General features: G+C 36.6%; 1 protein-coding gene across 2 annotated transcripts; it reads left to right on the top strand.

Moving 5' to 3' along the window:
- The first annotated feature begins 995 nt into the window (after nucleotides 1-995).
- Nucleotides 996-11,631, top strand: LOC139953847 (ras association domain-containing protein 8-like). Of its 2 annotated transcripts, none has more exons than XM_071953427.1 (4): nucleotides 996-1,145; nucleotides 3,064-4,034; nucleotides 5,497-5,707; nucleotides 6,794-11,631. In XM_071953427.1, the coding sequence occupies exons 2-4, from the start codon at nucleotides 3,114-3,116 to the stop codon at nucleotides 6,886-6,888; spliced, it is 1,227 nt and encodes a 408-aa protein (XP_071809528.1). In that variant the 5' UTR covers nucleotides 996-1,145; nucleotides 3,064-3,113; the 3' UTR covers nucleotides 6,889-11,631. The 2 variants fall into 2 exon arrangements, with proteins under 2 accessions (XP_071809528.1, XP_071809526.1); XM_071953425.1 differs by having other exon boundaries at nucleotides 997-1,164.
- Nucleotides 11,632-18,119: the final 6,488 nt, after the last annotated feature.

Below are 18,119 nucleotides of genomic sequence, written 5' to 3'. Positions count from 1 at the left end.
TTTCGAAAAGTTAATCGGATTAACTTTTCGAAAGGATCAAGTTCTCAGCCCTATGGCAAACTTCTTTCTCCCAGTTCTTAATTTCTGCAGTGCAAACGTGATTCTGTAACAGATATTATTTGCCAATATCAGGTAATAACCTTCTTGAAGGCAGAAATAAATTCTTCCTTAGGCCTACATGGTAGCGGGTTCCATCCCAACTTTCTTGCTTTTCCCCTGTAAAGTAAACAAAAATGTTTTGATTGATTTCCAACAAAAAAATGACATTAAAACAGAAAACCAATGCACTCCTCGTTTTTCATACCCATGTGTATTGTGTAATGTGTCCGATTTGCCGCTCATCATAAGGCACTTTTACCATCCAGGGCTCAATTTCATAGCTCTGCTTTTACTAACGGTAAGCAAATTTTTCGTGCTTACTGTAGCAGAAAAAAAACCATTTTGCTTAATTGGTTATGAAGACCACTGGAGAGCTGTTAAATATTTTAACAAACATTTCTCAAGCATCTGAAAGCAACAAGGTTTAAAGGGCCTATATAGGCCTAGGGCTGTACGCTTTTCTTTTTTTTTTTTTTTTTTTTTTTTTAAGGGGTGGGGACGGGTGGTTTCTTGCAACTTCGATGACCGATGAACAAACAATTTTTACGGGATTGTTATATTGTATGTATAAAAAAAGCCCTATGTTTTAATGCCGAAGTAAGGATAACTAGGCTACTACCGGTACTATAAGAAATTCATGACCAAAAGTAGGCTCAGATCACTCGTACGTAGAAGAAATAATGACGGAGGTTTATCCACAAGAGGGCGCTAATTAGACTATCAAATTGACAACGACTTCCGTAGGCAAAAGCTGTCGTTTTGTCCTAGCATCAACTTTCACAGTCAGTAAACGACCGTCACTCGCCGTATTATTATAACGACGACTTCGTTTCAAGAATGTAATTATTGACGGTCGTTTACGATTCGTTATAAATATTGGCTGAGGTACCAATATTTGGTGCTTGCACCAAAAAGAAGAAAGAATACACACAGAGCCACCGTACCACCACTGTGATGTGTGATGTTTTGACGATGACACTTTGCTGCTGCGAATGCGGAAGGACTCGTCAACGCTCGTTTGTGAGAGATCGTATGCTCTAAAAATGGTAATTATAAATCAGAATGGTAGGTTTTACGACTTTGTTTTCTTTTCATTTCATCATCGTTGCCATCGTTTCTTCCGCCATGTCCGTGGTGTACATTAATATAATCATGATAATCAAACGGTTTCCAATGAAACGCTTTTGCCTTTTCAATGAAAATTTCATAGACCAAGCGCAAGCAAGAGACAAGACAAAACAAGTTCGTCTCTTACTTATTTATTATCAGATTATTATGCTGTCGCGTCATGTTTTTGTTGATCTGAACGATCTGATATGGGATCGAGATTTGTGTTTTTGATCCCTCATGTCATGTTGACTCCCCTAAATTACAGCTAGGCCTACCTACACATTACTAAATACTAGAGGCCGATATCCAAACGAACATGATAAACACTGATTGTGATTCGGTTAATACTGCCACTGGAGTTTTCAAGAGGATTACTGTTATTGTACAGTACTACATGTAGTAGTCATGGTAGTTGGTTGGATTGAAATTTGCCTTTTTGGGGGGTGATTTGACTGACACGGAATGACCCGAGGATAACTTTCGGAAAAGTTTCCGTAAGGCGCCACCACTTTTTCATTCGATATGAAATAATATAGTATCTAATTTACCTCAATGAGATATCCCTTTTTGTAAAAATGAGTGAAAAGGTGGTGGCGCCATACGGAAAGTTATCCTAACTTTCCGTAATCCTAACTTTCCGTATGGCGCAACCACTTTTTCACTCATTTTGACAAAAAGGGATATCTCATTGAGGTAAATTAGATACTATATTAATTCATACGGAAAGTGGTGGTGCCATATGGAAACTTGTCCTTACCCGAGCCTAAAAAAATACTAATTATCCCGGTAGAACCAACAAAACAGGGGTTGTTCTAAACAAACCTCGACCCCCTAACCATGGTGGAATAAATTAGTTTATTCCTCCGTCCCAATGCCCCAACCCACAACCCCTCGACGTCTGCCCGGTACTCTAAGCGTGTCCAAATTCCGAATTCATAAAATATCACTTTATGGCCGAGTAAGATTTAAGTCCCTGATTTAAAATTCACAGTGAGTGATCCATCCAATAAACAGGCTAGGCAACGCAACTTCCTTCCACAACTAGACTTGATTTCAAGTCTGAGACTGTGGTTATTTATTAGCTATGCTGATTTCCCCCCGCCATGTGTAACACACACCGATGGGGGAGGCCCTGTCCGCGTGTGGCCGGGGTGTGGGAGACTGACAACAACCCCAAAACACGTGTGGGGCCATTTGGTCGGTCGGGTCTACAACCGTGAGCTCCGCATAAAGCAACTACATGTAGTAGAACACAGGACGGGAGCGATCAGCCGGAAATGGTTCTGCCTGATCATCATGTAATGAGTTGGCCGTAGTCATACTCGGCCGGTGAAGCGCAAAAGTCGAGGGGTCGTGGGTCGAGGGGGTTTTAGAACAACCCACAAAATAGTAGGCTTGATGATTAATGAATATGTGCAAGAAAAAAATATATATTTCTTTGGTACTTTTTTTGCTGTGGTAAAATATGACATTTTCTTATTTTGGTCCCAAAATTGACTGCATCTTATTTACTAGTGCGCCTTTATTTGATAGCGATTGAGTTTATTGTAATGATCAGTGTGTAATCTTTTACCTGTAAAATAATTCCTTTCTTTCATCCTGGGTAGAGTAATTCTTTGTTATCACTTTTCTTGAATGAACAATCAAACCTACACAGTAAATGTTGTGTATCATAGTTTTAAAAAATTTTGACAAAACTTACCGAAGAACGAAGTCACTTTCATTACCTTTCGATAATATTCCTTAATTATTTGTACTTGTACCTACTTGTAATGTACATGTACATGTACATGTAGCAACTTTCTAAACACTACAAGTTTGACAAAAAGTGTCACCTTTCTTTTTCCATTTCAGTTGCGGCAGTGTATGTTTTTGTGATGACATTCTTCATCAGCTGCTAAGAAATGGTGGAGTTAAAAGTAGTTGTAGATGGTGTGCAGAGGATAGTGTGTGGTGTGAGCGATCACACGAGGTGCCAGGACGTCATTATTGCCCTCGCTCAGGCAACTGGACAAATCGGACGCTTCAATCTAATCGAGAAATGCCATGATTCTGAACGCTCACTCAAACCTCATGAAAACCCTCTGAGGTTGATGTCTAAGTGGGGGCCCAACTCTAAGGATTTTTATTTCTTGATGAGAAAGACAGGGACCACACCAGGTAACAGTCGACCACCCTCGGTAACCCAAGAAATAAATGACAGATTCAAGCAAGTTATAAGCCCCACGGAATCATTTGAAGATTTTCACCAGCAGCGACAGGCTAGCGTAAGACGGTCACAAACATTTAGTGGGTACCGTGGAGGGACCTCAGAGCAGAGGATCAGCCAGAAACATGTCACTAACCCACAGAATCAAAACAAACACCAAGAGTTGAGTGAGTTGGTTTCCATACAGAAGGCTAGACTGGCTCAACAACAGCAAGACCTTTGCCACATTGAAACCCTCATTCAGACTCTAGAAGAATTCTCACAAACTCCGAATGATTCGGATCCAGAAATTGAAGAATTTGAACTGCGCTCGAGGCAAAACAAAGCTGAGCTTCAGGAGTTAGAATTCTGGGAGAGTGAAGTTGAGATTGAACGCCAGCTCCACTCTGCACTCTCTAAAGAGATTGCCAAGTTCAAAGGTCGTATGGAGAATTGTGTTAAGGAACTGTCGTTACAGCAACATGAGATTATAGTTCTGAGCCATCAGATGGAGGAATACAGAAATAAGCAACGTCAAGTGGAAGAGGATGCTGCTAAGATAAGACTTGAGCAGATGAAAGATGAAGCCAAGCTGCTCCAGCAAGAGTATGAAGAATACACAAAGACAACTAAAGAGGTAGAAAATAGACCTGTGCCCAATTTCATAGAACTGCTAAGCACAAATATTTGCTTAGCATGAAAGTTCTTCCTTGATAAAAATAGGATTACCAACTAAATTTCCAATTGTTGCATATTGCTAGTTACTGGTATTCAGCTGTTGTTTGCTTTAAATCCTGAAAATGATGTGAACATTTGGTTGGTCATTCTGTTTTTATCAAGGAAATTATTTCATGCTAAGCAAATTATTGTGCTTCTCAGCTCTATAAAATGGGCCCTGGGTGACTAGTGAAATTTACTGCTCGACTAGTTGCACCTTAAATATAGTCGGGACTTTGCCACTACATTGTAGTTCCAACTAACTTTTAATTCCCAAGGTGCAATGCGGCATAATGATTGCCGCAGGCGCAATAGTAAAATTCACGCTGAAAAGATTGCATGATTGTGTCACTGATGTCTGAGTGTGTTTCGTTAGTAAATTATGTTGTCGTGAAAAGTCTGAGCGACACAACTGCTTCACCAATAACTATATTTTGTATGTCGCGACTATTTTTGTACTAGTCCTGGCTAGTGCTGGGCGAATAGTGAAATTTTGTTATTCAGATACCGCTGGCCAATTAACCGTATATTCGGATAGTTTTTTTTTTTTTGCCACTAGAGCTAGAGGGCGCTGTTCGTTTGTTAATGAGATCTTATGGGCGGATTGATATCGGTTTTAGACAGTGTCACTCGGTTCATTCATAAAAATGACCGGATCTAATTTAAAGATGGCGATTTGCTTTTTCTTTTGATCGTGATTGACTCTATGTGAAGGAAAACTTTTGTAATCTTTGAACAAATTACGTCAGAAATGTCATTGTTTTAACTCTTCACGGAGGTGAGCATAGTTAAATACTTAATTTATGCTGTTTTATGCTGTCTTAATAGAAGTTTCATAAGGATTCAGACAAAACATTCATATCAGTTGTCGCCAGACGTCCGCGGATATTCGGATAGTTAAAGAATATCCGGTTACTCGGTTGTAATTACAGAATTATCCGGTTTGTAAATAGGTATTCGCGCCCTATGCGGATATCCGGTTAAGAAAAAAAAGGCATTCGCGATTACGGATAGGAAAACTATTCGCCATTAATCGGATATTCGAATAATTCGCCCAGGCCTAGTCCTGGCGGCACTCTAAACGGCAGTCGCAACTCGACTATTAAGCAATCACTAGGCCTATGTGCTCTATAGACGATGTGACCTATGTTTACATTCAAACCGCCCTCTGTTGAAAAAACACTGTATACGTCATGTTTCGCCGGGCACTGAGTTGCGTAGTCACAGTAAGATTGCATACACTTTCTAGCTGGCTGCCAAAACACAAAGGTTTTGCCCGGCGGTATGCACGCGAATCATGTTATGGTTTTCGAGTGACGTCAGAGGTCACATCGTCTATAGAAGAAGCCACTATTATTATCATTGTTGTTTTTGTTTAACAGATGGACTTGACCCTAGCTGAGCTGAACTGTACCCTAGAGGAAAGAAGATCCTTAGAATCTCAATTGAAGCAAGATCTTGCCTGTGATAATTTGAAGGACTTTAGCAAGACCTCATCCAAACACCCACAAGATGAGGACAAGTCAGAAGAGACTCAGGGTGGGACTCTAAGCAGACTACCACGCCAACGGGCTGAAAGCTCACCTCAACAAAGTATGTATGGACCATGTGAACTTAGTTTACAATAAGTGTGACCTTGTACTTTCTTTGGGTATTCTGGCAGGCAAGATACTGCACTGGTCAAATGGGAAAAATGACATTTTGCGTCATAATTTCCACATAAATCCGAGAGTAATGAATGAAAAGCTGGACAAGTTTTGAGATGTGCCCCCTTTCATCATATATCAAAAGTTGGTCTGAATTAGACACTGCAATCTCCATAAAATGAAATATTTTATGTTTTATTCCATTATGCCATTTACAGTGTATGCTGTGTACAAAAATGTTGCCTGCAGGAAGTCCAGGCTCTGTGGCTCTTTTGTAAACATGTGATGTCACAGGTCACATCGCCTATACATGGTAGTTCCAAACAAACAAACAAACAAACAAACAAACAAACACGGAGAGTGATGTGGCCGAGCGAGTAATAGCATCGAATTCAAACTCTGGTGTTTCTGATCATCATATTGTGGGTTTGAATTCCAGTCGTGACACTATTGCATTTGTTTTTCGGATGGCAGGACAGGCAGGATGGGGTGAATATAAAGCCCTACAAATGTAGGTTCTGCAGTTCTGTGTGTTGTGTCAGGAAGGCATGTAAAAGAATCCAGTGCACTTATTATAAAGAGAAGGGGTTTGCCCCGGTGTTCCAGGTATGATTGGCTGCCTATTGCACCACAGCACCTTGTAAACAATTACATGGTGAGAAACGGCTCCCTCTGATGTAATATAGTTATTTGAGAAAGAGGTAATTCCTCACTCAAATAATAAAAGACTTCAGCTGTGGAAGTCTTTTTTTCTTCATCTGAACGCACACACATTTGTGCAACACGAGGGTGTTTTTTTCATTTGTTATTTTCTTGCAAGAGAATGGTGGGACACACCAAGTGGGAATACTAGTCTTTGACAATTACCAGAGATGTCCAGTGCATTTTAAAACAAGTGTCAGGATTTTGAACTGTATCCATAGAGGGGATTCTGAGCCAGTAGAGTGATAAGGGGAGAAGTTTGTCTGTGCTGAGGTGCCATGTGTAGATCAAAAAGTTTATCCTTTTTTTTTTGTCTCTGTTTTCAATACAGTGTATGCAACCTTCCCATTTAGACGTTTAGTGAGTGCGCGTCATCTTGTCGTTGCAGCGCCCTCTAGTGATGATCCAGAAGGTGTATTTGTTTGAAGCCCATCAATTATTATGTATTATCAGGTAACAACAGGTGCTGTATTCAATTTCAATGTTCTTAAAAGTTTTTCCAGGGTTTAAAACATGTCTAAGTTACTGAACATGTCACGTTTAGTTCCTATAGCATTACAGAATGTGCAGGGTGAGTCCAAATGAAGTTTGCCAAGATTTATGATTTAAAAACAAAACAACAACTGACACTCAAAACCCGAGTGAATCACATATTAAACAAGCATTCTTTCCTGCTTATCTGGAAAAAAAGACCGAAACAAATTGATCATTTCTAAGATAAGTTTGCCTGTTTTACTGAAAGCACTCGTGTTTGTGGCTGTCCATGGAATGTTAATGCTTGACTGAATATAATCATCTGAGCAAGTAGCAAAGGGTATAAAAAAGTATTGCCAAGTATTTTATGGACAGCTTGCAAAACGAGTATCTTTATTTAAATAGACATAACTCCTCTTAGGAATGATCATTTTCTTTATTTCTAATAAGCAGGAGAGAGTGCTTGTTAAATATATTATGCTTTACTAAACTTTTGAGTGTCATTTGTTTGTTTTGAAAAACAACCAATCTCGGTCAACTTCTTTTTGACTCGCCCTGTTCAGTGAGGTTGACAACAATTTTGTAAAAACCCAAACTCCTTCAATATTCTCTTTGATGAAGTGAAGGAATAAGGAGGTCTTGGGCTATCAGGGCATTATGATTTGTATTATTTTGTAATGAGAGATCACCTAACTCTACAAGGCCAGACGGCCACTTCAAGGTGAGGGCTATACTTTTAAACTGATTTGGGCTGTCAACCAAAAACTGTGTCAAATGTACTGGTTAATTAGAAAAACACAACCCAGAATACATGTATAAAAGCTGAAACTGGAATCTGATTTTTGTTATAAATCCTAGGGCCATGGACCAATTTCATAGAGCTGCTTAGCGTACAAATTTGCTTAGCATGAAATTTCTTCCGTGATAAAAACAGGATTACCAACCAAATTTCCACGTGATTTTCAGGGTAAGCTAACAACAGCCAAGTACCAGTAACAAGTATGCAACAAATGGAAATTTGGTTGGTAATCCTGTTTTCATCAAGGAAGAAATTTCATGCTCAGCAAATTTTTGTGCTTAGCAGCTCTGTGAAATTGGGCCCAGGTTATGTGACTTGAGTCTTGAGTTGTTGTACTCTCTTAAAAGCATTGCTGCTGTCCTGGCGAGTGCTGGTTGCAGAATTCCTTTGTGATTTGTGCTTATAAATGCTATATGGAAAGGTTTGCGGTAACACCAAGTAATGACTATCTCTAAATGAGTTGGGGTGGTTCTGAAAAGAACCGTTGGTTTCAACTCGACCTTTCGATATGTATATCATGTCATGGTAAACCTAAATTAAGAATCAACCTACATTCATAAATACCTCTGACAGTTTCGCTATTCCTATTGGTGGAGAGCGCGTCACGTGGGTGTGTATAAACCTTTGTTTATGACCAGTGAAAAGTGTTGAAACATGGGCGTAACACGCGAGCTTGCACCTGTTCTTATACTGTTTCTTCATTCCTATTGGTTGAGAGCAACGGCTGAAACAGTTGTTCTACATCACGCGATACACGCGACGCGCACAGCATTCCTTTTAAGGAGCCGTTTACGCGAGGGCAGCGGAGGGCTCTACCATTTCATAGCTGGAGGGGTGTTGTGTAGAAAGAAATCATTGAAAAACTAGAATTTTTGCATTTGTTTTATTTTTTGACCGAAAAGGTAAAGAATGGGAATCAAAGTGTGTTGAAGTGGTTTTGAACTAGTGGTTTAAATCCGCCGAGGCCTGGTTCTTTATAATTTACCTCGACTTTGTCTCTGTAAAATTATCAAGAACCAGGCCTCGTTGGGATTAAACCACTAGTTGAAAACCTCTTCACCACACTTCGATTCCCTTGTTAAGAATCCACCTACAATGTACGGTACATGTATCCATTATATATTGCATGAAGTCTAGAAAATAGGAACTTAGTTAAATTATATCTTTACACATACAGTGTGCAGTGCTTCAAAGTGTTTCTCTTCCCTTTGTGTTTTTGGTTTTGTGTTCATGTATACTCTCTAAGAATGTATAATCTAAATATTTTGCCAATATTATTTATAAATACTTTAAGATGTGATTTAGGAACTCATGGTGAATTTAATATAAAATTTAAGTGTGGCTTTATAATTCTACTAAATTAGCCATAATCCTAAAATTCTTGGAGAATAACTATTAAAGTAGAGATTCTCATTATATATGCATTTTGTAATAAAACCTAAAATTAATGGCAATTCAACAGTTACTTGGTTGGAACATGGAAGGAAGAGAAGGAGCTCAAATGAAGGGACTTCAAAAGTCCGTGGTCGTTTAACGACACCTCGAAATCACCCACATACCTTACACAGACAATGGGCGACCTGGCACATGTGAGTTTGCGCGTGCACACTTGGTTCTTCACTCAACTATGGTGTCGTATGTCGTATGGATATAATACAGAAAAAACAACTTTTTTGAGACCTGATAAAAATTGTGTACACTTGTGCTCACCAAATCGAACAAAAAACCACCCTCATGTGCTAATACCCAAATTTTGAACCACCGCTAGTGACCTGAAAGTCACAAAAAATGTAAAAATATGCCATGATGTTTCTGTGAAACACCACAAACGGTAAATGAAAATGTGTTTATTCACAATTCTTGTCTCCAATGATTTAACTTTACACGAAGGCAACGGCGCAGTCTGGCGGTACCACACCTTCTGTACAAAGAGATCTAATCCTGCTCATTAATCGGCCGTCCAGCTGGAGGTCTCCTATCTTTTTCCACTGGTCAGACAGGGCCATTGTCAGGGTATTCTTTTGTTACTCTGCGGTTTTGCGGGTCTTTCGAGCTCCTTTTCTTCCTTCCTCCATGGATGGAAGTAGTTCAGCAGCTTTCGATAGTGTAAAGCATTTTGATAATCATTTCACTTTAAATGGTTAAATGGAAAAAGATGAATTATTTGTATTATTATTATTATTAGTAATATTGCACAATTTATGCTGCGTCATGTCAGTACAAAAAAGCAAAAACATTCTATCTTGATTGTTCAACAACATTGTACATGTATAGCATGAAAATGCTCCGTGCAACAAAGTTATCTCGTCACCTGTTGTGTGCACATGCTGAGCCAGATACATTGTTTGACATTCTCAAACTTGCTTGGACTGTATGCTGTTTTGAACGTTATTATTGCACTGACATGACAATAAATTCACAATAACAAGTTTTGCAAGTAGATGCAATTGTTGAAATTGAGTTTTTTACACCATGAGACAGTTATTATGCTGAGTGCAAGTAAGAACATGTACATGTATTTATATTTTTTTGTTTACAGGTGCTTTTTTGCTAATTTGAAGCTTAATACATTGCCAAGATGAACACAAAGCTGAAAGGTGTACGTAGGATTGACAGAGTAGACGTGTGATATAATTTTTGTTTTGCTATATTTGGTACCATACTGCATCATGCTGTTTACTAATGTACTGCAAATCATGGCTTCGGTCCAACAAGGTCTTAACTCCCCTTTCTAACATTTTGCGTAAACTACGTTTTAACGTATCAGGCAATTTAAAACAATCACGGATTGTTTCAGACAAGTCCAACTTGTATAAAGACATTATGAAGGAATTCAAAGAATAAACTTAAAAGTGATATCTACACTTAATTGTCTTTATTACGGGAAAGCTCAATTAAAGAGTTTCCAAGTTTGACCAAAAATAAGCTTGGAAAGTATACATCCTTTACAGTGGCAGAATCATATTGAATAACTTGGGTCATTAAACAGTGTTATGACATGTACCAGCCCTACTGGTTTGTGCATGATCCAATTAAAGGCAGTGGACACTATTGGTAATTACTCGAAATAATTATTAGCATAAAACCTTACTTGGTAACGAGTAATGGGGAGCTGTTGATAGTATAAAACACTGTGGGAAACGACTCTCTCTGAAGTAATAGTTTTTAAGAAAGAGGTAATTTTCTTACTAAACTAATAAAAGACTTCTAGCTAGAAGTCTTTCATTTCTATCTGAAAGCACACAAATTCGTCCTTCAAGGGTGTTTTTTCTTTTATCATTTTCTCTCACCAAGTGAGAACACTGGTCTTTGACAATTACCAAACATGTACAGTGCCTTTAAATGTGTCCGTTTTGTCATGAGTATCAATTATTATTGTGTGAGTTGCCAAATGAAAGGATGTTTTATTTTATCCTCGTTCTTTTATGGAACTTTCCCATAATGACTCTTGGAGATGACCCATTTTAAAGTTTTAAGAGCCAAAGTTGAAGAAAAATTATAACTTAAAAGGTGGTCATTTTGAAATCCAAAATGGCCGCCATCTGCCACACTTTCAATTTTGCCAACATGTATTTTCTTGTTCCTTAGGACCTAAAAGAAAGTATCTAGCTAGGTGGCATCTTCTAATCATTCATTATCTACAGATCACCATAAGCTCCTAGACGATGAGGTTAACAGTTGATTACAAATATAAATTATAATTTTAAAATCAGCCATTTTATAATGATTGTGCTTATTAGAAAGATATGTACATGTAGGTACTGACCAACATTGTTCAAAGGGATGAGATATTTACAGATGTACTTTATATTTTATGTTTAAAAATTGCACTCATAGAAACCTTCTTGGTTTTATTGGATGGCAAGATAGATTAAAGTTATATTGATCTAAAGATACTTTGTCAGTTTGTGCTAACCTAGTTTTATTTATTTTATTATTCATTTTGTTTACCCTTACACCAATGAACAATGTATATAAAGCACTGTATACTTGGTATTTTCCCTGTGAAGTCGTGGGTTTGAGTCTGCCATGAGCCACACCATATACGATATGCCATAAGCGACAAAATAAGTCTGTAACTATGAGCCACCCTAATAACAGTGCTATGGGCCCATAAACCACATCCATCTCCAGTACTAGCGGTTCTCAGGGTGATAGCGGTTCATGGTTGGTGGCGTGCCCTCCTGTGACTAATCCAGGAAAGTCTTGAACCAAGACTATCAAAGCTACCCTTGGGAGGAACCGCAACAAATGACAGGAACAAATTAAAAGGGCTGGGGAAATAATACAGAAAGGGGAAAAGACAAAGGGACTAATGATGACATGGGACAGGAAAATAATAAACTGAACAGGGAAAAGTAGACGAAACGGAGAAAGAACCACCTGCGCCACTAGTCCTATAATAAAACAGTCTGCCAAATGCCACACCCTAATTACACAATATGCCATAAGCCACGCCCAGATAAGTCTGTCATTATGAGCCACACCCTAATAACAGTACCCGGAGCATATCCTACAATAAAACAGTCTGCCATAAGCCACACCCCTATAACACTGGCAAGCTTTTCTTTAATACTTTATTATGGGTAATAAGTTCTCTGCCACACACATACACATTTATTATTAGTAATTATTCATAAACATTCATAGTCTCATTGGAAATGTCCAGTTGTTTCACAAGAAAAGAAATTGTCTTAATGGTAAAACAAGTTTTTGTTTTAGGTTAAATTATACTCAGGAATATGGCAGCTTTACAGTCCAAAGTACAGAACAAAATTTAGTGTCATTAAAATATTAGGATTGTGTGTCCAAAAAAAATCACTGGCATAAATGTAGGTCCTACAGTCCTGTGTACATTTCAAGCCCTACATTGTATAAGCAATTGTATAAGCAAACTTGTTTTAAAAAATGTATCTCTACATGTATGTTTAAGCACTTTGAGCACCTTATAGGCAGATACACGCACTTTATAAGAAAACATTGTTATTAATTAATGGGAAACACTACATGTAACTACCAAATCTTTGATTATTTCATAGATCACATTTCAGCACAGTTTTTATCACCCCCACCCCAACACACTTCACATACTTTGACAAAATATTAGTTTAAAAAAAAATACAATAACACTAATGCATTTATGCCTTGAAGCACAAAGCAAAACTTTCATTTAAAAAAGGTTTCTTATAATGATAAAACCGTTGACGTCAACTGCACACTTTGAGTGTAAAGCAAAACAACATGAACTAGTTTTCTGCTTCAAAAACAAAAATGTCCACCTCATAATAAATACAGCATAATATTTTTATTTTTTTTCAATAAAAGCATGTTTTAAGGCTACCTACATGTATATTACATCGTTTATATTATTATGTTTGTGACAGTATGGAAACAAAATGTGTTTTGAATTGATGTTACTTTGGATTGGGCATTTGAAAGTATTTGTTGTGAAATGAATAGGATTGGAAAGATGTTTTCAAAGTAGAATATAAAAATCCACACACAAGCTGACAAGTGGCTAATTGGAGTTCCCACATTATAGTCCTATACCATGAGTGATGACCTTGAGAGACAAGGCTTTTGCAAGTATTTGATTTGTGAGAACCACCAAGGAAGGGTGTACAGAATGGTTGTTTTTTTACACATCTAAAATCTGTTTAATCTCATGTGTGTTCAATTTCCTTAATGATTGAAAACATTTCAAATGCATTTCAACAAAGACCACTTGTTGACTGTTCATTCATGTTATAGACACTGGACACTATTGGTAATTACATGTACTCAACATAATTGTTAGCATTATAAACTTACTTGGTCACGGACATTGGAGAGCTGTTGTAAGTGTAAAACATTGTGAGAACGGCTCCCTCTGGAGTAAGGTAGTTTTCGAAAGAGGTAGTTTCTCACTAAAATGTTTGAATTGAATTCGAGACATCAGCAGAGGTCTCGAATGGCATCTGAAAACACACTTGTACGACAAGGGTGTTTTTTTCTTTTATGGTTCTCTCGCAACTTCAACGACTAATTGAGTTTTAATTTTAACATAGGTTCGTTATTTTATGCATATGTTGAGATACACTTAGTCAGATAACTGGTCTTTGAAAATTACCAATAGTGTCCAGTTTCAGAGTTCATTTTATCAAAGTAGGAAGTGAACAATTTAAAAAACAAGTTCAGATTAAGACTAAAAATTTTACATTTACTGTTAACAACATTTTATGTTGAGATACAATTGATTGCTTTTTGTGTTGATACAGTCAGTTTGTGGCCGTTAAGAACAATTAATTGCTTTTCGGTTTAAATTGGCTAAATATTGGTCAAAATGTAATACATCGACTTTATCTTAAACATACAGTACAAAACAGACAGTCAACTATCCTAAATGTACAATATAATGTTGTTCTTTTTCATTTTTATTTTATTTTAAAAGAAGACATTTTCAATATTTATAGATATTGATCCCAAAAGAAGTATAAATTTGTTTTGCACCAATGATTAAAACCATTAAAGATAACGATGCAGGAAAGCTCAATTAAAGGTAATAGACCCTTTAAAGGGATTGGGTACTTTTTGTACAACACAAACACAAACGTCCACATATTATTTACAATAAACTTACACGTTTCCCTCAAAATTAATATGACTTGCTGAGGTGCTATAGCTTTTGAGAAATGATTAAACAATTTCACAAACATTATTTTAGCAAGTACAAAGGATCAACGCAAAACTGAAAACATTGCTCTGTTTTCTCAAAATATTTGGGATGACTAGCCTAATGAAGTGAGACTTCTACAAGTAAATTATGTTAAGTACAGTCAGATTCATTCACAGGGGTTTCATGTCATCATGGCCAAAAACTTGATCTACAAAAGGTATCAAAACCCTTTAAAAATTGTTCGAGTTGCCACAAAAAAACTCAAAAACTGTACATCCTTTTTGTGAGTGTTTACATTGTCATTACTTTGCTCATTAAACTTAACGGATGATAAGTCAATCTGCCTGTGGCAGTCAGCAGCACTACTGGCTCATTCATGATCCAATTCAAAGATAAAACGCCACTGTTTGGAAAAGAAATTACATGGAGATAACAGGTGTGAGTTGGAGAAGACAAAAAGGATGTATTATGCTGGCCTCTTTATTTAATGGAGCTTTCCCAAAATGATTCACACACTGTAATACAACAAATGGTTTTAACAACAACAGTTATTTCAAGCTTCACAATCGTCACGTCCTAAATAAAATAATTTGTCTTCTACCTTTTGATTACAATGAATACATGAGTGCAACCATACGTAAGCACTCAACACTTACATTGTACATGTACAATGTCAGTTTTACTAAAGCTACCATATAGCTATATTTTGGTAAAACGACTCAAAGTCAATTTTTAAAGATTTTATTACTTTATTAGCAGATTATTCAACATCCAAAAACTGTGTTTGAGTATACTATCTATATGAATCAGTTTAGCGAGTTTTGATTCGTGTGTTTATACCTTAAAGGAACACGTTGCCCTCTGGATCGGTCGAGTTGGTCTTTGAAAAGCATTTTTAACCGTTTGTTATAAAATGCATAATGGTTAGAAAGATGTTTTAAAAGTAGAATACAATGATCCACACAAGTATCACTCAAAATTGCGCGGTTTTCCTTTTACCTCGTTGACTAACACGGTCGGCCATTTAATGGAGTCAAATTTTTGACTCCCATAAATAGCTGACCGTCATTAAGCTCGGTGAAATAATGCACTTTCAAATAAAATGCCAGTTCTTTTAACAATGTTCAAAAACTGAACTAAAATAACAAAACCCAGTACTAGTGGAAATGGCAACAATGAAAATAGTTTTAAACCCATGATGATATTATCAAAAATAAAGGACAGTTAAATGGATTTGTGTCAACATTGGCGGAGAAAATCTATAACACATGAATGGTTTTGATATGAATTTGTTTTCTCCCTAAAGTTTCTTAATTCTGTAAAGTTATAATTCTATATTATGTAAATGGATTTATTTGATCACATTGACACCCTTACAATGTGTTACATCAATGGGTCTGGTAATTCAAAAACTTTAACAACCTGTCTGGAAATAAATGATGATAAGAAGCGCCTTAAGACACCCAAAGATAAAGCGCTCTATAGAATTCGTTATTATTATTATGAACAAAACATACCACCAGCAGTATACACTTAATGGAGAAAGTACCACACACGTTGATCAAGTCAAAAAAGAAGGCCTAAAATACATCGACTGTATTAACGAATGCCACTCAGTTCAATCAGTCAAATAATAGTAGATAGGCATAATAACAAAATCCAATCACCTTATTACGGTTGGAACACTACAGAGTCTTTAAGAAAACAAATTGAGAAGATCACATATTGATTCAAAACTTACATGGTCTAATGATGATGATACGTGCAGTAGAAAACATCCCTTGAAATATTTTTGTCTGAGATGTCATAGTTGATGAGAAATAAATGAAAGCAATTTCCTGTTTGGAGTTTATCGCTCAGTGAGCGTTAATTATTATTGGGTTTTTTTATTGATGTCATGCAAAATGTCACTATTTTCTCGTAACCCAGATGGCCGATCGATCTCAAACTTCTACACGTTTCAGTTAATGTATATGGTGGATTACATAAAGCGCTTACACTGCCAGCAACTGTTTTGTCAGCAAAAAACAATTCTGTAATGGTCCTTTAAAATGAATATATCCATTAACCTAGCTCAAAAACAGAAACAACAGCTCCAGATGTTCCGATTTGTAAAAACACAAACCTTAAAAAAAAAAATTAAAAACAAAGTTAACTAAAAACAAGTTCTGCTGAAGTAACAGCTTTTTCTTCCAGAAAAAAAATTATAAAAATAATGTTTATTTTTATTACACATTTATTATTTTAATGGATTTACACAAATTTTACACCTATAATATATAATGTTTACTTCTGCCTAAATTTGTACACACTTGTTAATGTTTTATTCCATGTAAGGTCATGGAATAAAACAAGTTCACAGATTTACAAATAACTTACAGGGTTTACAGAAGGTAATGGTAAAAGACTTCTCTTGAAATATTATTCCATGAAATGCTTTACTTTTTGAGAAAACATTAAACAATTATCAATTCTTGACTGTGTGAATTATGGATTTATTTTAAACACGTCATGACACAGCGAAACGTGCGAAAACAAGGGTGGGTTTCCCATTATTTTCTCCGATGACCGACTGAGCCTAAATTTTCACAGGTTTGTAATTTTATATAAAAGTTGTGATACACGAAGTGTGGGCCTTTGGACAATACTGTTTACCGAAAGTGTCCAATGGCTTTAACCAAATAAAAATATATAAAAAATAGTTGTAATATCAACATTTATCGGGCCACCCACTTTCCCAAGACCAGTGATCCTGACCCACAAGTCTGCTGTCTGTGTCAGGCATGTTGTCAGGTAACGAAAACACTGAAGAGCAGAGAGGAAGTCCTACTGATTCCTATTTGATTCCTCAGTATATATCTGGTTGATTTTTATGATTCAAAGTTGTTTTCTTGTTAAAATTTAGTACTGTTTCAAAATACTTAAAGGCAGTGGACAAGGCTGTCTTCAATGAGGACAGTCAGCAGTATCACTGGCTTGTTCTTGATCCAATTAAAAAAAATAAAGGTCCAATGTAAAAAAAAAATACTTTGAGATAACAGGCGTGAGTTGATAAAGACAAAGATGATGTGCTATTCTGACCTCTTTCTTAAATGGAGCTTTCCTGTAATGATCGTTATGTCTTCCTTAAGCGTAAGGAAACTGAGGAAGACACCTTATTCACATGCGACTCAGTTAAAAGGGAGATGTTTTTCCCATGACTTTGGGTAAAAACCTTGCATTTCTAGCACCTGTGCACTTGGATCAGTCTATAGCATGCAACATTTAAAACAACTACATGTAATACTGTCGTTTGCATCTGACTAGTAATATTGATATTTGTTTTATCCTGACTACCTATAACAGCATGCATTTCTTTCAAAAGTAATTTTTTTCTTTTTTTTAAGATATAATTTTTTGATACCATTGTGAGTAAACCGTTGAGTTGTTTTAAGATTATTCAATTATTTTGCTGCAGGTTCACACACAGTCTTCAGAACCACACAAAAATTAATCAGTACTTTTAGAAGTAAGCTTTGAAAATGACATTTTCTGACATAAAAAAATGTTCTTAGTGGTTTACACTTAAAAATAACACTTAAAATAATGAGATTTTCCGTAACACCATGATAATGCAGCTTCAAAGGTTTCACCTAAAGATAATTATTCAAAATGAAATAGGAACCTTTAAAGGCAGTGGACACTGCTGGTAATTACTATAAATAATTTTTAGCATAACAACTTACTTGG

This window comes from Asterias amurensis, chromosome 22 (assembly GCF_032118995.1).
Source record: "Asterias amurensis chromosome 22, ASM3211899v1".
Taxonomy (NCBI): Eukaryota; Metazoa; Echinodermata; class Asteroidea; order Forcipulatida; family Asteriidae; genus Asterias; species Asterias amurensis.
Note: the sequence above shows the minus strand (reverse complement) of the source record. Positions and strands in the feature narration are given on the sequence as shown.